Source organism: Balaenoptera acutorostrata, chromosome 2, assembly GCF_949987535.1.
Source record: "Balaenoptera acutorostrata chromosome 2, mBalAcu1.1, whole genome shotgun sequence".
In the NCBI taxonomy this organism is placed as follows: Eukaryota; Metazoa; Chordata; class Mammalia; order Artiodactyla; family Balaenopteridae; genus Balaenoptera; species Balaenoptera acutorostrata.
Genome location: NC_080065.1, coordinates 153,122,351 through 153,142,045, shown reverse-complemented (window position 1 = coordinate 153,142,045; position 19,695 = coordinate 153,122,351). Strand labels below are relative to the sequence as shown.

Sequence of the window (19,695 nt, the reverse complement as noted above, 5' to 3'; positions counted from 1 at the left end):
TAGCATTTGCAAAGTCATTTGTCACTAGGCTTTTCACTCACAGTAACAATCTGGTGGTAACGAACACTGTTGACAAAGTATTTCACCATTAATGAAGATTACCCCCCAAATAACACTTCGGAGTAGGGACTAAGACACCAATTGTGCAGAGGAACACACTTCGCCCCAGAGAGACCCAAGACTCGCCCAGCATCACGTGGCTCCCCGAGGTCGGCCTTAGGCATGGGGCCACGTCTTCCTGCTTCAAGTTCTGGGTCCTTTGACTGATTTCAAGGAGCTCAGAGTATCTGAGTTGCTGGAAAATCTGTGCGGAGAGGAACAAGTGAGGAGGGAGGCAGGAGGTGGAGAGACAGGCACTGGGGTTTCTTGGCAGGTTGGAACTCTGACTTGCTCTGATCCAGCCTCTCTATTCACACAGGAAACAGCGGGAGAGAGACGGGAGATGAAGACCGTGAGGTAAGGATGGGTGAGAACACAGCAAGGAGCTGGCGGCTACAGCAGGCACAGAATGGCTCAGCCCATCGCTTAACAGGAATGAGGAGGTGCAAAGGGTCTCCTCTGGTTCGTGGAATGGAAAGGCACTAGCCAAAAAAGATAGCAAGGAGGAGAGCTAAGGACCACCGCTCTGGGGTTAAAATGATAATACTTGCATGCATACTGCAGAGCAAAGGGAATAATTTCCAGCCCATGCTTCCTACTTTTCTTTAACCTTGTTAAAATATAGACAGAGTCTTTACTTCATGTAGAATGTAAAACTCATAAGTATAACGTAAAACTCTACTCAATGAATCTAGGGAAAGGAACCATGAACTTGACCAGCTGATGACAGAGCGGGATGAACACTGAACTAGGAGGTGGGAACTAGGGGTCCAGCTCTAAACTTAGAGGCTTGTGTGACCTTGGCCACCACAGAAGCCCCAGAGTCTCAGTTTCCTTATCTGTCAAATGAGTGGATTGAAACAGACGGTCCCTAAGGGTCTGTCTGGTTCTGATATTCTCTGGCCGTGGCACTTTTGAGAGCTTCCATGCCCTCATCGTCCATGCTTTCCAGAGAAATAGCATCTGTCATATCAGTGACACAGCATTTGTATCCCTCCCTTTATTTTTCTCCTGCTAAGGTGTTTTAATCCTGACAGTATAATAGAATAAATCACAGCCATCAGAGATGGGAGTGACACTGGCCACACACATTAGAGATAAACAGTCAAAAATCACTCACCCGTGCCTTCCCCTTGGCCCAAAGCCTCTGCTGTCTGACAACACGAAGCCTGAACTATGATTTCCATCTGGCTGCGCAGATCTGAGCCCCAAAATAACCCTCTGCATTGTCTTAATAGCTGTAATGATACTCTGCTTCTCAGCAGCCTGTCTGTTCAGACCATCTCAACATTTGGATTTGATTTCTTCCCTCCAGCAAGTGTAGAGGGAAGTATGGTTGTTATGCAGTCAATCAACAAACATCTTCTAGCCCCTACAAACAGCAGCCACTCAAATCAGATTGCTTAAGTTTAGTTCTCTTCCATTCCTTACATACAAGGGGCCTGTCCTTAGTAGGGTAGCTAAACCCTCTAAACCTTGGTAGTCCTTAAGAGTGATGATTTTCATGTACAAATCTCATAGATTATGATGAGACAGTAATTGTTCAGTAAATTTAAGCTACTAACATTATGGTTACAACTCTTTTGTCTCTGTCTTAGACAAAAGGAGATTACTATGGTGATACAGACTTGGGGAAATGGATGATGGTGACAGAAGATTCCAAAAAGACAGAGTTTTCAGAATAATTGGTTGGCCTGGGGGCTAAGTCAGTCATGCAAATGGCAAATTTTCAAGCTGAGCTCTTAGCCACTTCTTTGTTTTGTTTCCTCAACACTTGGCTTAGCTGGTATTTCTGCATCTCTCTATGCAAGTTACCTGTGAACAAGAAGCTGTGATAGTCCATACAACCAGGGATGGTATGTTTTTGTATGACAGAGAATTTTCTGGTCTTTAAAAAAAAAAAAGATTCTTCTCTCTTCAGGAAAACACAAAAAACAACAAACCAACTATGATATACCAGAATTAAATCAGCTCTGAAAAGCCAAGGAATCAATGTCCACTAAGGGTGACTGAAGAGCAGGAACTCAGTACTCATGGTGTGTGGAGGGCAGGGGAGTAGAGGCCAGTGGAGGGCACCTGGTTTGAGATAGAGAACAAAAGGGTTGGACCCACTGTTCTGATCCAGAAAGTAAGACCTATGGATAAGGGCCAAGATCTAATTGAAATGTGCTTTCATTGTGCTCTACAAAATGTCCATTGCTCATATCCGAAACTTAGCAAATCTAGTACAAGGGGTCAGTTTACTACCTTCATGTATGAAGTGAACTCAGAGACTCCAAACTTCCATCAGACACACCTGAACCCCATGTAGGACTCTGGACGTTCTCTCCCTTAAGCAACCCTGGATGGCTTTTACCTATTCTCCCTACTGCCTCTCTTAACTACTTTAGGACCTGTTTCCCACAGAGAAGCCAGGGACTTCTCTACAAGGTAAATGATATTATACTGCTCTCCAGCTGAAAATCCTCCAGTGGATTCCCACTGTCTACTTAGCTTTAATTATCTATGATCTCTGTACCTGTTTTTTCATTTTTAAAATTGGGGAGATACTGAATGGGCACATGTATGGTGCATGAAAGAATTCCTGGCACCTCATAAGTACTCAACCAGAAAGTAGTATAATTAAAAAAAACAAGACACGACAAAACTCTGTGAAAGAAGGTGGCTTCTGTTCATTTCATTCCTGACCCAGTCCCTTTATAAAACGTGCTGAATCCCTTACATAGAATGCTGAATTCTTCTAATTCTGTTAAAGACTGAAAGCAAGTAGCTTACAGTATTAAGCTAGTGCATAATTTAACTTTCTTCGACTAATCATTCTCCTGAGATGTAAACCAAGGTTGAACAAAAGTAAGTTGTTCACACAGATATTAATTTTCTATCTTTTATGGTTTTGCGATCAAGTCGCTTGTGCTTCCTGAAAAGGGTTAATAAAAGGACCTTGTAAAGGTGTTCTGAGAACCGAGGCTGAAATTATAGCATGTGTTATCATTGTTGTTTTTGTTAGCCACCCAGTAAATAAGCAGGATGTGTGCTTAGAGGATCTAGAAAAGAAGCAAAACTTGTTGGCTTTCACTCAGGGTTTGGCTAAAAACACATCGTGACATGCAGGGCACAGGCACGTCCTAGAAAGCTCTCCAGGTACCAGAGGTGGCCAAGAGGCAGCTCTGGCTTGGTTTGGCACCAAGATCACTTGATCATGCCTGAGAATGCAGGGGGGCGGGGGGGGGGGGGTGGTCTGGCAAAGCCAGCCCTGAGTAAAAAAAAAAACTGAGCCTTCCGATGTTCTTTCCCAATCTACCGTGGCCAAACCGAAACAACACAGTGGGAAAGCTGCCCTGGGGGGAGGTGGAAAGGGGATCTGGGGGCTGGGGGCAGAGCTTGGGGACCAGATGTGATCCCTCCAGATTCTAATGTGTGATGGAAATCCCGTTTTAACAAATATTTATTAAATGTCCCCGTGCACGGCACTCTGGCTGGTATTAAAGGGGATGGAAAGATGAATGAGGCACTGTCTTCGTCCTCTAGGAACTTGCAGGGTAAGCTCGCTATTCTGCACGTTCTGAGATCTGATATAATAGCTTCTAAGGGGAAAGAGCAGTATCAGGTTTGTTAGGCGTGTAGTTAGAAATCTCAATGCACTACAAACAACAAGAACAAAAAACAACCAACCAGGCAACTCTGCATTTTTACAACTGTTATGTAAAACTATTCTAAAATTAAAAGTTTATTAAAAGTTTTTGAAAAACCAACCAACCAAAGAAACAGGAAAAAAAAGTACATTTCTTATGCAAACAAAATCTAAAAAACAAATCACAAACCTTCTAAAATTTAGTAAGCACCAAGCCACATCTTTATCACAAGCGCAACGCCTTCTTTTTAAATCAACCGTTTCCAGCTAAGAAGTCCTACGCTGGCAGCTTCAGGAGCTACATCTTTTCTATAGATAGTCTTCTTTTGGCCTACATGACGATGCTTAGAACGATTTAGCTGCCAAAGGCCTTAACCAACTTTGCCCTGAAAGCAGATGCTGAGAAAAATTCTTGCGAACAAGTATATGATTTGGGAAGTGATTCAAAGGAACAGGAGTGAAGGACAGGATGAAAAACAGGGCAGGAGGGAGCACCAATACAAGAGTCTGTCACAGAGTTGGCCATTGCTGTGGGTGTTTAGTGATGGCGGAGCTGGAAGCTTAGGCTGTGCTTCTCAGGATGAAGGAGAGGGGCATTTATCCTTAGCTTCCTAGCCACTGGCTTCTGAACCTACTGGTCAAGGGAGCCCCACAGCTGTCAACAGTGGGCCTTCTTACACTCCACCGTCCCCGTCCTTAACGGCATTCAGCACTTTATCATCAGAAAATTCTGGGGCAGGAGATGAGGCCAGCATGTGTGCAGAGCCGACTTAAACTGCCCCAGGAGTGGCCATTCCAGCAACATTTGGGATTAACATATACACACTACTATATATAAAATAGATGATCAACAAGGACCTACTGTATAGCACAGGGAACTCTACTCAATATTTTGTAATAACCTATATGGGAAAAGGATCTGAAAAAGAATGAATATATGTATATGTATAACTGAATCACTTTGGTGTACACCTGAAACTAACAAAGTTGTAAGTCAACTATACTCCGATAAAATTAAAACAAAGAAGCAATGTGAACCACCAAAAAAATAAAAAATAAAATCTGATAATTTTATGAAAATAAAATCCAGATTTCTCACTTTTCTTGAAAAGTCCGAAGATCTAACAACACTAGACCTGAATTCCCAAAGGCACCAAATTGCCAGAGCTGAGAGGCACAGTCTGGACATATATAATCCAAATCAGGACAGTCTCCACCGTGACACACGGGTGAAAACCCAGCCTGCTTGGTTCCTTGATATGTTACCTTCCCTGTGAGTGTCAGACTTTCAACCTCACTTGAACTATTCTCAGTCTCAATAAATATTCACATTGAAAAGCAGGTAGGAACCCAATATTAACATTATCCTTCCTCACTGGCTTCACCTTTCACCATACATGTAACCTGGCTGTCTTTCTTCTGAGGACAGGTTTCAATTTGTCATGACTGCTTTGACATTGAAGATGTTGGATCAATTGACACAATTAATTGATTACATGCTACATTCCAAACCAGGTGCTCAAATTAAACCTCACTTTTAATGTTTAACAGAATGTACAACGAGAAGCAGGAGTTCTAGAAGAATCAGTCCCTTTGCTTCTTCTGACTCACAACACATAGGTGGACCCTGGCAACCAGGGACCTATGATAACTGATACAGAGTCAAATGGTTGCTTATTATTGGTTTGGTTCGGAAACATGATGTAATGTGCTCCAGGCTACATGGCATTTATTAACCAAAACCCTCTATGAATTATGAGGTGCTATTAAAACTGGAATTAGGGGCTTCTGCATGAAAAGTGAGATTTCAAGTCACTATGCTAAGCATAAAGCCCTGTAAACTTGAAATGCTATTAGTTACCAAAGAAATTGTTACATTCTGTAGTCTGTGTCCTGTTGCACTCAATCCTTTGAGATGTTTCATTTATGTAAAAGTACAGTTTTAAAAATACTCATGCCTAGATCCAACTCTGCACCCCTCCTCCACTCCCCCCACCAGAGGTTCTGATTGAATCGGTTTGGGCGTGGGGACTTTTCAAAACTCCCCAGGAGAGTCTGATGAGTTGCCACTGGTCCAGAGACAGAAATGAAGTGAGGGGGTGGCCCCACTCGCTGTCCCCTCACTGCTCAGCTAGGACAACTCAGCACTTTGCTGTAGCCTCCCTGCTGTTCACGCTCTGGGTTTGTGAAGCACAAAGTGTTAACTGGGTCATCTCCTGGCTGGGCTTTTGCAACCAATATAAATGGGGGTCAAGAGTGTGAGCTTTAACTGAATTGCCACTGTGAACTAAGGAACATTGGAACCCGAGGTTGCCAGGTGGACGGGAACCTTTTTAAAGTTGATGGGGGTCACCTGAATTTGCAGTCATTTTGAGAGGGCTTTTGGGGGGCTATGGATATTTATCCTGCAGTTGACTGGATCTGGATCTTTTTTTTTTTTTTTTAAGGATATTAAAGTAATATTCCTCTCTTCTGTCAATATTCCAGCTACAGCAAATAGGTCCATAGAAACAAATTTAATCCACTGGAATGACTCTCTAAATAAATTCAACATTTTGGTTCACAGTGCTGCAAATAAATTGAGTGCTTTAATTCCCCATAAGTGGAGTGGACCTGAACTGTACAAGGAGAGACTGAGAGGCACCTATTATACAGTCAAGGTGGCCATGGAAGAGGGGGAATTGAAAAGGAGGCAGTTCAAACTATTTTTAAACTAAAATGCATCCCACTGGGACAGCAACTGCCCGATGCCTACTATTCAGAAATCAGGGTGAACAAAGGGAAGCTTCACATTTGGTGGTTCTGGCCAAAGAAAAAGATCTGGAAAAGGGAGAAGAATAACAGGTCCAGCCAAGAATATAACAGAGCCCATCTGAGTTTTCTGTGTGTGTGTGTGTGTGTGTGGTTTTTTTTTTTTTTCCATTCCCAGAAAGATCTTTCTATCCTGGAGAAAATGTGTTAAATATAATTCTCATAGTAACTTTGGTAAAATATTCCAAATATTATAAAAGGCTATTGGACATTATTAAATAAGTCTGCGTTGCACTTATTTTTAATATCTTTGCACACACTTAGTATTTGTTCTGATGACTCCCAGCACAGATTTATTACTAAAGTGGATCTGACTTGAGGTTGAGTGGAAAGGAAAGCAGGAGGAATACTGAGTAACTTGGTGTTACGATGGAGTCTGGCTGCAGCAGAAAAAGAGGTCTTGTGAGATACGTGTGCCGATTAAGGTGCTCAAGGAATGAACGTGAATTCATGTTGGATAGACACCAGCTCCCTCCTCTTCATATGTCCCTAGGGATGCTTCTGGAATTGCCAGGGCTGAAAATTAAATTAAAAACCTAAAACATGACACTGAAAATGTAATGTCTCCTTTGATAATATCAGCATGATGATTCATCAATGGGTGGGGCAGCACCCCTCCTGGACCCAGACTGTAAGGCATCCTGAGACAGACGCAGGCAACTACTCGACCTCTCACTGTGCCGTTTTTCTATAGCTTCTGGTCGGAATTATATCCTGTCACCAATCGCATTGCACCAAAGGCTCCCTACACGTATGACATAGTAGGTCCCTGCAGAGACAGGACTGCAGTATGTAGCACCAGTCTAGAAAAGCCAATGGTATCACTGGATCGCCAATACTCCGAAAAAGCAAATGGTAGTGAAACTCAATATATGTGCGTCCAAGTGTGTTGCAGAAAACTCTTGCAGGTTGGCGTTTCACAATGTGAGATTTGATACTGTCCTGCTGGACAGAAACACAACCCAGATTTCTAAGTGGATTCCTTTTCTGAGTCGTGGAGCTTTAAATTCTTCTCATTAGAACAGGAAACAAGCCACTGATAAAAATAAATTCTCTTGTTGCAGCCTCCACCAGTCAGAACAGAAAGCTGCAAAGCACTCTGTTTATCTCCTATTCACAGGAGTCCTAGCATCCACATGCTGGGGAGGCTGAGTCACTCATAAAGAGCTAATGACAACAATAACAGTCAGGAAGGGCCAGCAGGATTCCGAGGGCTGAGCTCTCTCCACAGAGGTGATCCGGAGGTTAAGCCTTGTGGGACGAACGGATCTGGAATAGGCAGGTAGATACTCTACAAGGAAGGAGTGGACACAGGAAAGTTCATGCTCTTTCGCAATGGCAAGAGCCTTGAGGGCCCTGGCATGTAACATAAGTGACTGCAGAGGAGGACGGGTGCTAAGATAAAAGGCAGTGATGGGGCCCCTGTAGCAAACGGGAACGTGAATGGATTGGCTATGCGCACGCCATTCTAAACGTCTAATGCAACCTGTAGGCCACCCAGGGGCCAAGCGTGGCCTGTGCGCCTTGACTTCGTGACCTCTGATTTAGGGGATGAAAAGGAAGCCAACTCTTGGTAGTGGAGTGGGAAATAAAACAGGTGCTGTTTTATTTATTTTTACCTGGAATGAATGCTAAGTCAAATTTAGACTAAGTAGAGCATCGAAAGGAAAGTAAGTCTTTTTCTACTCTCTCTACAGGATCTTCCTGTCCATTGATTACCTGTGTTCTCACATGAACCCCTTTATCTATGCTCCTTGTACATTTTTCCCTGGCTGATCACACCAAGCCCCATAAAATTATTAGCTGTCAACTCCTAAATCTCTATCCAGCTCAAGCATCTCAGCAGAATTTCAGAGCCGTACATTTAACTGCCTATTAGACACCTACACGTGCATGGCCTAAGGGCACATCAAGCTCGAAAGGTCCGCAGTTACAAATCCTATCCTAACCCACAGACCAGCCCCTCCTCTGCTTCAAGCCCCGGTGATGAGCTGCAACATTTAGTCAGTTGCCATAACCAGAAACTTCAGCAATGTCCTTGACTCTTCTTCCCTCCCTCACCTTGCTTGCCCCATCAGTTGCCAGAAAAGTATTGATTTCATATTCTCAGCATCCTCTGCTTTGCTAGTCAAGTTACCAACTGGCAGGAATAAAATACCCACTCAGGCACACACACACATCTGGTATGAGTTCCTGATTTATTTAGCCAATAAGAGAAAATGAGCAATGTACTGTGGTCACGCAGGGCAGTAGATGAAACATAATCCTTTTCCTATATTTTCCTTGCCCTGGATCCATATGAGGTACTCTGTTGCTGGTGCAGATCCATAGGAGGTACTCTGTTGCTGGTGCCTTTGCACAGGCAGGCCTAATAAGAGTGAGAAAAACATCCAGATTCTTATAATACCACATTTCTATACTCTGGCTTGTGTTGCCATTCCAGGGGAACTTGAACTAACAATCTTAGGCATTTCCCTTTAAGAGATTATTTACAAGCAGTGACCTTCTCTGGCTCTTTAAGTAATCTTGGCATCAGGAAGGCAGTATTCTCTCTGCAGGAGAAGAGAACAGTCAATGCCCAAGAGATCCAGAACATTATGCCTGCCTCCACTTTTATAGGGTCCTAAAAAGTCAACAGTCTTTGTTCCCCAACAACATTTCTCAAGTCATCTCTACGATCCCAGTTCAGGCTACTGGGCTCCCTTGTGTAAATAAAACACCGCCTCCTACCCCACCTCACTGACCATCTTGTCTCCCTGTAACATACTCCATCAACTGAAGCAAGCATCGTCTCTCCAAAATGCCTTCAGGAGCCAGTTTCTCCCTCCCACTCCATCTCATCTGTCCCCACACCACACTCAGCTAACCTGAACTTCTCTTAAATCCTTGGAACAACTCATCTTTGTCCCGTCCAGATCTTTGCATATGTTCTATCTTTTGCCCGAATGCTCTTTCTTGCCTCTTTGATCACCCAGCTCTTCCTCATCCTTCAAGGGTGTGAAAGGATGTCACAATTTCTGAGACCCCAGATGCACAATTCTGGGTTAGATACCTCTCCAAAGCCATCCAGTATTTTCCCTTTTGCGCTGTTTATCAGACCACATCTAGTTCTATGTCTATTATTTCCTTCCTCTTTAGGATTGCTGAGTTTTGTGAGGTTAGTGACCATGTTTGCCTTATTCACTGTTGTGTCCCATAACTTAACACGATTGCCTCACGGGTACCCCTTAAAAATAAGGCAGCGCTTCAGATGTAGAGAACAAACGCATGGACACCAAGGGGGGAAAGTGGCGGGGGGGGGTGGTGGTGGGATGAATTGGGCAATTGGGATTGACATGTATGCACTGATGTGTATAAAACGGATGACTAATAAGAACCTGCTGTATAAAAAAATAAATAGAATAAAATTTTAAAATTCAAAAAGAAATTAATTAAAAAAAAAAAAATAAGGCAGTGCTTTAGAAACTCAAAGACTATCCATGATACAAAAAGGCATGCCAGGGGAAAGACTGATGGAAAAAGGCAATTTAAATGGTCAAGCAGTGGGACAATATTGAAATGTTGGAAGCTTCCCATGGGATGAGAAACTTGGAAATAAAATAAATTAAGAAAGATAATGGTCATGACGTAGTGAACATCGATATAAAGAAGCCAGGAAAAAAAAAAGACAGAGTCTTAGAAGATTCTACCTTAAAGGCAGGAGTTAGGATACCATTCCCCAAAACTGGGGGAAAAAATGAAAACAGATTTTGAGGAAAAGAAAATTAAGTTTTCTACTGGATTTTCTATGAAAAATATTCCAAGGGAAGTTGGGAAAGCAGACATGGAGCCTGGAAAGACCGCACTTGTTTCAGACTTGTGTGCCACTGGTATTGGAGGCATGTATTATCAGGCCGGTCAATATTCTTTACCTACGTCTGATATCAGAACATTTATTTTGATATCCTATATGGCATTTATTCCATCAGGCTTAGAAAGTACTCACTATAAGCTACCTCTAGGTATAGCCTAAGCCCAAGACATGGCCAACTGAAGTCAGAGTGACAGAGGAATGAGCATGTGTCCCATGCCAGGCCCATCTGAATCTTCCTTAGGAATGTTCTGCTGATGACTGCAGAAGGCTGTTTCCAATGATGCTACCCAGGGAAGAGATATGAGAGTGGGGTTATCAACAGACAACTTCCAACAGATCTCTCTCCAAAGTAAAGCCAAGTAAAGAGAAGGAGAAAAAAGACTTAAGCGTGAGGCCAGATGTATTGCTAGATTCTCCAACGACATAAGACAAAGCATCAGATTTTTTCGTAAGATAATTTCAGTTGAGATATTATCCCACTTTTACTTGTAACTCAGAGAGTCTTGAAAAACAGAAGCAGTGAACACTGGCATTGTACGAACAAGACTGTTCTAAAGGAAGTGCTATGGAGAAGAAAGAGGGACGGTCTCAGGTGAGATGGAGAATTACCACGGAAAAAGGACAGAAAAAGGAAGGCAGTTCAAAGAAAGTTAGATCCAAAGTTGAATGCAAAACTGACAGTAGATAATTACTCAAAGAAGAACAACTGGGAAACATGAAGACTGTAATCCTAGAAGGGCAGTGAATACAACAATGAAAATCCAGATAAGCTCAACTCTCTAAGTGAAAAGGACTCCAAATTATTACATGTAGAGTGATGAGAATGAATTAATTTTCATCCAGAGTTTATATGCATAAAATCTTCTTGTAATTTAAACCCATTCCTAAGATTTACATGCCATTTATATGCTATAAAACAAACATCTTTAAAAAAAATTGTATCCAGTGACACTACCTTAGAGCGTTTTTCCAATCTTTTTTTTTTTTTTTTTTAACTTGTAAAACTGTCAGACTAGCAACTCTTACAGTGTGTTGGCATCAGCTGACAGTTGCTACATGGTATTTTTCATTCGTTTCTAAAAATAGGGAAATAATCTGTGAGTTATGTTCATCTTTGGGAGCAAAAGGTATGGTGTGCAGGGAGTCAAAGACACGCTATCAACAACTGGAAGAGAAATTCTGGCTTTGAAGATGTCAGAAGTTTTTCAAGTCACAGGAAACAAATCGAAGGTGTGGGCGTGGGAAGAAGGGAGATTTCTGTCACACACAATATTGTAAGGGTTGGAGGGAAGATGATCACCACTCTTGCTGACAAGAGTATTAAAACAGTGGTAATCATAACTGCTAGCATGTATTCAGCACTTTATTAAAAGAAAGACAACATCCATAGCATAAATGCATAATCGTAAGAAAGGATCCCAATAATCATATTGGTGGAAACATTTACAAGAACAGAAAATAAGACTTAGTCTAGTCTGTGTTCTAGAATGTGATCAAGGTCATGCTGATCAAACACAGCAATACCGGGATATAGACACAGTTTAACTCTGGGTCTGTACTGTTAACTGCTCTCCCATATGCCTTTCAGATGAAGCAACAAGCATTCAAGTTAGCCAGCAAGAAGATAAAAGATCATCTTACACTGAAATGTTGTAGAGTCCTTCTTTTTCTAAAGGTTTCTTTTTTAAAGCAACAACACAACCAAAGACTAAGAAGTAAAACACTGTTCTCAGTTGAGGTATGAAAAGAAGTCTTGCCTAGGGGTAGAAGAATAAATGGAAAGCAATCTTCTCCAGGTACTGGTCAGCCTTCCAAATACTGACCAACCAAACTCCTGAACTTCCCTAAAATGTAATGGTTTATCGTGGCAGATAAATTAAAAGGCTGGGGTTTTCAAAACAGAACCTAACTGTTGCTTTGGGTACAGTGGAAAAATAACTATTTTAACACAATGGTATAAACAGAAATGCTCACAGGTTTCCAATGTACTTCAACAATTATAACATACATTAATTGAATCAATACAGGTAACACTTGAGTTTACTGGTAGTTCATGAGTTTTCAGCTCATTAGCACATGTTTAATTTACGCTATGCCAAATTACACAGTGCAAAAACATATTGCCCAAATTATTTTAAAGATCACAAGAGTGAAAATTAGTTTATGAAATGCCAAAATCAAACCTAGCCTCAAATGTGTACGTGTGTGTGTTGATGTATTTTTAAAGGGTATCAAGGGGTTAGTGAAAGTTGTTTCTGTGCTAGATCTGATGGAGAGAAGAGATGCAAGCATCCTTTCAAAAATCCAGTCTTCCTCCAGTTCTTTCTTCAACCTTGACCCAAACAGACAGCCTGAGGTACAGAGAAAGAATTCAACCTTGGCCCCCTCTCAAGAGACTTGCACTACTAACCGGAAAGCAGGGCTGTTTGAGGGATGAGCAGCCTGGCGGAACTCTCTGGCCCACTGAGCCTTGGCTACAGCCCAGAAACCAGTCCGTTCTGCTTACCTAAGCAACAGCATTTAGAGAGTGACCCCTTTCTTGGTTAGTGTTCCGGGATGAGAGGTGGTGCAAAAAGCGATGCCCTAGGGGAGGGAAGAGAATCAGTGCTCCCAGCCTGGCACACATACTGACACTGGGAACTTTCTCCTACAGGGGTGGGTGGTGGAGAAGCATTGTAGGAAGGTAGGCTTCCGGGGAGTTTGGGATAGTTGTGCACATGGAGGGGAACAGGCGAGAACAGGAATCTAGATCAGCATTGAGGCTGGTGGTGCTCATTCTATGTTCCATCAACGTTAGGGATTATACTTCCTATATGGAGAAAGGCTTACAGGTGTTGATACCTAAAAGGTTTCTACATTGAATTTCATAGCCTTTGACTGAAGCTGAATGGCTTGTTTTCATTGGTTTACTTATTTATTTGAGAAGTGCTCAAACATAATGGTTTAAAACACAGCTCTTGAATCCAGCTCCCTGGATGTGAAACCTGTCTCCAGTTCTTCCTATGTTTGTGACCTTGGATGACGTATTTAATCTCCCCATGCCTAGGTTTCCTAATCCATAAAAAAAGGGATTAATAATAGTACCTACCGTACAACATTGCTGTGAACATTAACTGAATTACTACAAGTAAAATGCTTAGACAGGCACCTGACATGAAGAAAGTCTCCATAATTGTTAGCCATTACTCTTTTGTTATTATGATTGTTGTTGTTTAATACATCTGAAGACGGTATAGTAATCCTGGTGAAGCACAGAAGTAGACCAGAGTCACAGGTACATAAATATGCAAAAGCAGAGTTCAAATCTACCTTTAGGCTCCTAAGCCACGGGAGGATGTCTTGTATATCACACTGTTCTACACCCTAACTTCAGGGTCCAAAAGAACAAGCTGCTACAACCTGCCTGGGAACTTGGCTGACCTACATTATTCAAAGTGGCATCTATTTCACAGATTAGGCTGGGACTGGGTCTGCCCAGGGATCAGACCACTGGTCACTTTTGTCAGGCGCGTTAACTTTCAGACCACTCGGATGCTATTTAGTGCAGGATTAGTCATTTACTAATTACTAATGACTCCAGCGGCCATAGACCTAAGGTCAGTAACTTTCTCCCTTCACACCAGGAGGATCCAGCATAAAGAGGCCAGACAGGTAATTTGCATTGTCTCTTCGTAGGAGAAGAGACCCACAACAGAAGGAGGCAGAGGAGGATTCTGTGTTGAAAGCAAGCAAAGAAGTTTTACTTTGACAGGAGTTTCCATAAGCTTGTCAGGGGAACATGTGGCCCATCTCTCCTGCTGGGACTTGGCAGGTTCTCACATTTGATATTTGCTGCCAGCCAGCTGGGGAAACAGGACAAGGTCTGACCCTGGCCCCAGATCACTTCTGCTAGCTGGCAAGTTTTTTCCCCTCTGAGCATCTGGAGAGTCATCCAACTGCGTTTGCCAAACTTGCTTGTATGTGAGAAGCGCGTTTGTTTTATGATCAGTGTCTTGGGTTTTAAATAAGAATACCGTAGGAGATGATCCTGCTCTGATCCTTGCTAATGTACCTCTAGGCTAATAAGTGCTGAGGTGATCCGCCTCTTTGATTTCATGAATAAGAAAATAAAATGGGAAATGCATGACATTTTAAAAAATTATTGTTATTACTGAGTGTAAAATTTGTTTTAACCCTCTCTGGAGTGGCTAGGTTTCACTTTAAAAGTGCTGCTTGCCAGATTGCATCTCCTGTTCCTCCTCTCCTTAAATATGTGCTTATTTACTTCCTGCAGAGTTCAATTTTAGAACCCATCAAAGTAGATCCACTCAGACTGACTACATTTTCATGCATAAATTCATAGATGTCTTCAGAAGGAATTGCACTTGCATATGCAAATACAGCCAATGCCTTTTCATTTCTACTTTTGGCCTGCACAGTTTTTAATTCATGCAAACACATTACACAAACAAATATGGGCTCAATAACAACACAAGGCATGTGTGAATTGTTAATTGCAAAGCCAGCAGTATGATATGGCCAAGCGACTTCCATTATTATCAATGGAGAGGAACAAGATTAAACAGGAAGAATAAAGGTATATATGAAAATAAAATCCCAAGCACTTGGTTTCATTTTATGTAAATATTAATAAGGGAAAAGGTGACAGGCAAATCCACATTTCAACAATAATCTGGGATCTACAGCTCAGTGCACAATGATCCAGAAGCCAGGATGAACCTTTAATGAGACTTAGGAAGGAGAGTCCACATTTCAACCCAGAATCACAAGAAACAAAAATGTATGCAGTAATATCGTAAATAAAACCAAAAATACAGCAGAAAATGAAAGGCTTTCAATCGTGTTGAACGTGCATCACCTTTCAAAATATTTGAGTCTTGTATTAGAGATGCTCTTGGAAATAACAGGTAGGTGTCCTCATTTTTCATAGTGGATATTTAAGCCCTACCTTAATTAAGCTGTGATTCCTCATTTTTTTTTTTTTTTTTTTCCAATTCCCACTACATGCACTTTGGGGTCAGGTGAGAATTTAACAAAGTAAAACACTTGTTGACGTTACTCACAGATCAAAGACATTTGATACAGAGCAATTTTCAAGGAACCCTCCCCCTGTTTGCAAAGTGTTTCATTTACATGAAGGCAACTCAGAAAATAAGACTGAAGATTAAATAAAAAGTGTATTCTGCAAAGGTCTACAATGGCGGTGGAAAAACAATTTTAACTGCTTCTCCACTGATTTTGTTGAATATTCTACTAAATATAAAAGCTGAAGCTAGGCTAAACAAGGAGAATTTGAGAACGTGTTATTTTTAGAACAACCACTGGATTATAGGATATATACATATATATTACATATAAGTAGTGTTTTCTAAGAAATAAAAGATAAGTAAAGTAACTTAAGGAAGCTAAGAAACCAGGAATGGAATTCCAAGCTGCTATAGACTAAATGTTTGTGACCCTCCAAAATTTTTTACATGAAACGAAAACCACAATGGTATTTGGAGGTGGGACTTTTGGGAGGTAAATAAGTTACAAGGGTGGAGCCCTCATGAATGGGTTCAGTGCCCTTATAAAAGAGGCCCCAGAGAGCTCTCTTGCCCTCTTCAGCTATATGAGGATACAGGGAAAGATGGCTCTCTGTGGGCCAGGGAAAGACCTCTCACCAGACCCCAAATCTGCCAGTGCCTTGACCTTGGACCTCCCTGCTTCCAGAACTGTGCAAAATAAATTTGTTGTTTATAATCCACTGGTTCACGGTATTTTGTTACAACAGCCTGAAAGGACTAAGACGCAAGCTAAGGTATCTCATGAGGAATTAAGTTAGTCGCAACATTTACTGACAGGGACATAGAACAAGAACTACAGAATCAGTGTTAATAAACACATGATGCAGTAACCCAGCAGGCAGGGCGTTGACCCTTGGCACAGGCAGAGCGACCCTTCCTGGTGCACTCACTGTATTTCCGTGCATACACTTGTAGTTTTGCTAAGCCTTTATGTAAATCACATACACGGCAAGGCTGGTACACAAAGCACAAGATGTGGAGCCCGTGAGTCAACTTAGACACACTGCTCCTCAGGACTGTTTGTGCTTGAGTCTACGTGTCCATACATTTATAGCCACTCATGACAAGTGATAACAAAATTCTCCACGGCCAGTGACTAGGAAGAGAATGCCAACATTCTCTTCCCCAAAGCAAGCAAAATACTATATGAAAATTAAGTTTGTGTGAAAGTACAGGGGAATTATATCAGTGTAATTGAAATTGGAATTCACCTGTGCTCCAAAACAAACAAAAAAATGTGTAACTCAGAATTAACATCACATGTTTTTTTGGGGGGGAAGAGAGAAATTAAGCATTATTATATCGGCGGGGGGGGGGGGGAGATTCAAATATGTTTTTATCATTATAGCATTTGTTCAAAGAGAATATAACCAAGAAGCCCAGAGTGAGAAGCAGGAGAAATTTGAACTTTGGGAGGCTTGTGTGTTGGTTTCAAGGAGAATAGTTTAAAAATCACAGATAATTCCGTGTTCCTCAAGATCAGAATCTGTGATGGTTTCAGGAATACCCCTCATGGGGCCAAGGGTCTGCTGTCTGTCACATCTGTCAAAACCTACCGTGGTAGGTCTCCAAAAGCAACTACCAAATTGTCAAAGAATTGAGTGTCTAGAACAAAAGAGGCCCTTGTATAACCCCCACAGGAGTTTGATATGGGTTAATAAGAAGATTGTTCTCTTAAACTAAACTTTAATGGGGAGTTGATGCCGGCCTGCTTTGCTCCCCATTTCTACCAACCTCTGTCATCGACGTGCAACAGTGCAAGCATGTAAGACAGCTCGGACCATCAGTGCGGTCAGCTCTACATACCTTGTCTTGGGAACTCATCTGACTCCCGGTGAACGAGGTCTGTGACTCGGTTTCCATAGTGCATCCTGCTATCGTGGTCATAGGCCTTCAGAGTCTCGCTGGAGCTGTAGGACTTCTGCGTGGGCACGCGACAGTCTTCACTGTCTAGGGAAGAACTTGTGTAGCGACACTCTTTGCCACACCGCCCCCTGGTCAGAGAGCGGTGTCGCCGATCCTTGACATCCATTATCCAGGTCCGGCAGAAGACCGATGCTTTCCGAAAAGTCAGGCCTGAGTTTGGGCACTTGTCACTTGGCCACCTAAAAACATCACAGGAGAAAAACCCAGATTATGATCCTAAGAAATGCTGCTTTCAGTTCTGACTCACGCTCTGACTCAGATGAAAACACAAGAAGGCAAATTTGGTCAGCGCTGCACCATTTCTTCTGCAAACGCTTAATGTATACTTAAACAATCAGCCTTAATAGAAGAACTCGACACAGTAAATTAATTCTCTTGCTTTTTAATTGAATAGATTTGGGGAAAAAAGTAATAGCAAAATAACTCGTCTTTTGATTTTCTATATGTGCGAAGATGGCACGATAAGTCTGTCACTCTAATGCAAGATCTTACTACAAAGTGGTTCAAAGCAAAACTGATTTTATCCCGCTTTAATTACACTCTGTTTTTGCTACCAAAGGACTGGGGAAAAACAAATACCAAAATTAAATAAATAAAAATAAAAGAAAGGCGTATGAGGCGTAAATATATGCTGGTGATACTTTGTAATGGTACCAGTTCACATTCGACTAACATAAAATTTGCCTAGCTGCGTCTGGAGAATAATAATATAAGGCATTCTTGACATGCAATCTTCCTCTGATTTCTTTAATGAGCCTTCAGGAAACTCCTCATCCATTTTCTCTTCTTTGCAAATCTGTATCTTGGACACACCTGGTCTCTTCTTTCCCCTAGTCACCTACCTACAGGACATCATCTTGCTCACAGAGGTCTAACTCGCACAACCCCGTGACCATCAACCTAAGCCTACCCATACTGTCCTTTCCATGGCTGCGATATCCACTGTGGAAAAGAAAAACGGGGAAGAGCACTGAACACAGCAGGTAAGCTGATGGAAAGAAGCCTTTCTAACATATGATCTGGCAACCAGGGAGCCCCACAGCCTGCTGCTTAACACCCTGGGCCTGGAAATATACACAAACATCATTCAGAAAACACTAGCCTTCTGCCTAGCAAATAAGACCAAAACACTTAGATGCCACTAAGTTCCAAATGATAGGCTCTTATTGATTTCACTGGCCATGCAAAATAGCCTGGACCATAGGGCAGGGCCTAGACAGAAGAGGAAAATACAAATTTTCATTAAAAAGGCAAACACAACCCGGAGCCAGTGTAATGATTTTTCTCTAGGCTACCGTTGCTCACTGCCTCCTCAATATGTCAGGAAATACTTGGGGAGCAGATCTGTAGTTTGGAACCCCTCTGCTCTTCTTTGGTTATTTACCACGCTGTAGTGGGATGCCTATGTACACCAAAGGACTAGCTTGGATGCACAGCAATGTGGATGGCATCTGCCCCAAGACCGTGGAAGCCAAGTTATCCCTTCCTTGTCCTTTCATACCAAGAGGTCCTTCTGGATCTCATGAACCCTCCCTAGTATAGAGTATCAAACTGCCTGTAATTGTGAACACCTTTGTTTGACAATTGGCAATGAAAAAGAGGGTATACCTGTTGTAAACAACAAGCACAGTTGTGCTGTTGCCACAGTCACTTATAAAAAGTTTAATTCTCAGTTTCTTGGAGCCTACAGTTCCTGACTTAGGAAGCTGAGAAGCATCTTTGAGAGTCACCAGTCAAGACCCCAGAGGACACAGTCAATGTCAGCGTGGAAGTTTTTTGCTGCTGCAGAGTGAATTCAAGTGTCTTAACATTATGCAATTTCCAGATGTCCAAAAACCTCTCCCTTAATTCCCAATGTGTGATCTCAACATTTTAGAATCCATATTACAGGCTGGTTAAGAGCATGGCTATTGGAGTCTTGTTGGATGCCAATTCCATCATGGCCACTGACAAGCCAGAGCCCTTGTAAAATTACTCCTGGCCTTCAAACTCAGTTTCTCAAACAGTGAAAATGGAAAATAACAGTATTTATCGCATAGAGTGTTTATAAAAATTAAAATAGATACTGTGGTAAAGCTCTCAGTATGCTGCCTAACACACATGGTAGGGGCTCTATAAGAAGTGTTTTTTTTTTTTTCTCCTCTGAATGATTAAAAACAATTTTTTGTCTTAGCTACGTAGTTGCAAATTTGCATAAGGCAGAGGGTAGAGATGATCATATGAATCCCTGAAACTCAAACTTCTAATGATAGATATCAATACCTGAACAACACACAGATAAAGGAAGACCTTTAGCACCTACCAAGGAT

General features: G+C 41.9%; 1 protein-coding gene across 2 annotated transcripts in view; it reads right to left on the bottom strand.

Annotated features, from left to right (window-relative positions):
• The window catches only part of TENM2 (teneurin transmembrane protein 2), a 1,017,264-nt gene extending 999,772 nt beyond the window's left edge, over positions 1-17,492 (bottom strand). For both annotated transcript variants that reach the window (XM_007171390.3, XM_007171391.3), the window contains exon 1: positions 17,267-17,492. In XM_007171390.3, the coding sequence (XP_007171452.2) occupies positions 17,267-17,492 (226 nt within the window). The remainder of the gene's footprint in view (positions 1-17,266) is intronic.
• Between the last annotated feature and the right edge of the window lie 2,203 nt (positions 17,493-19,695).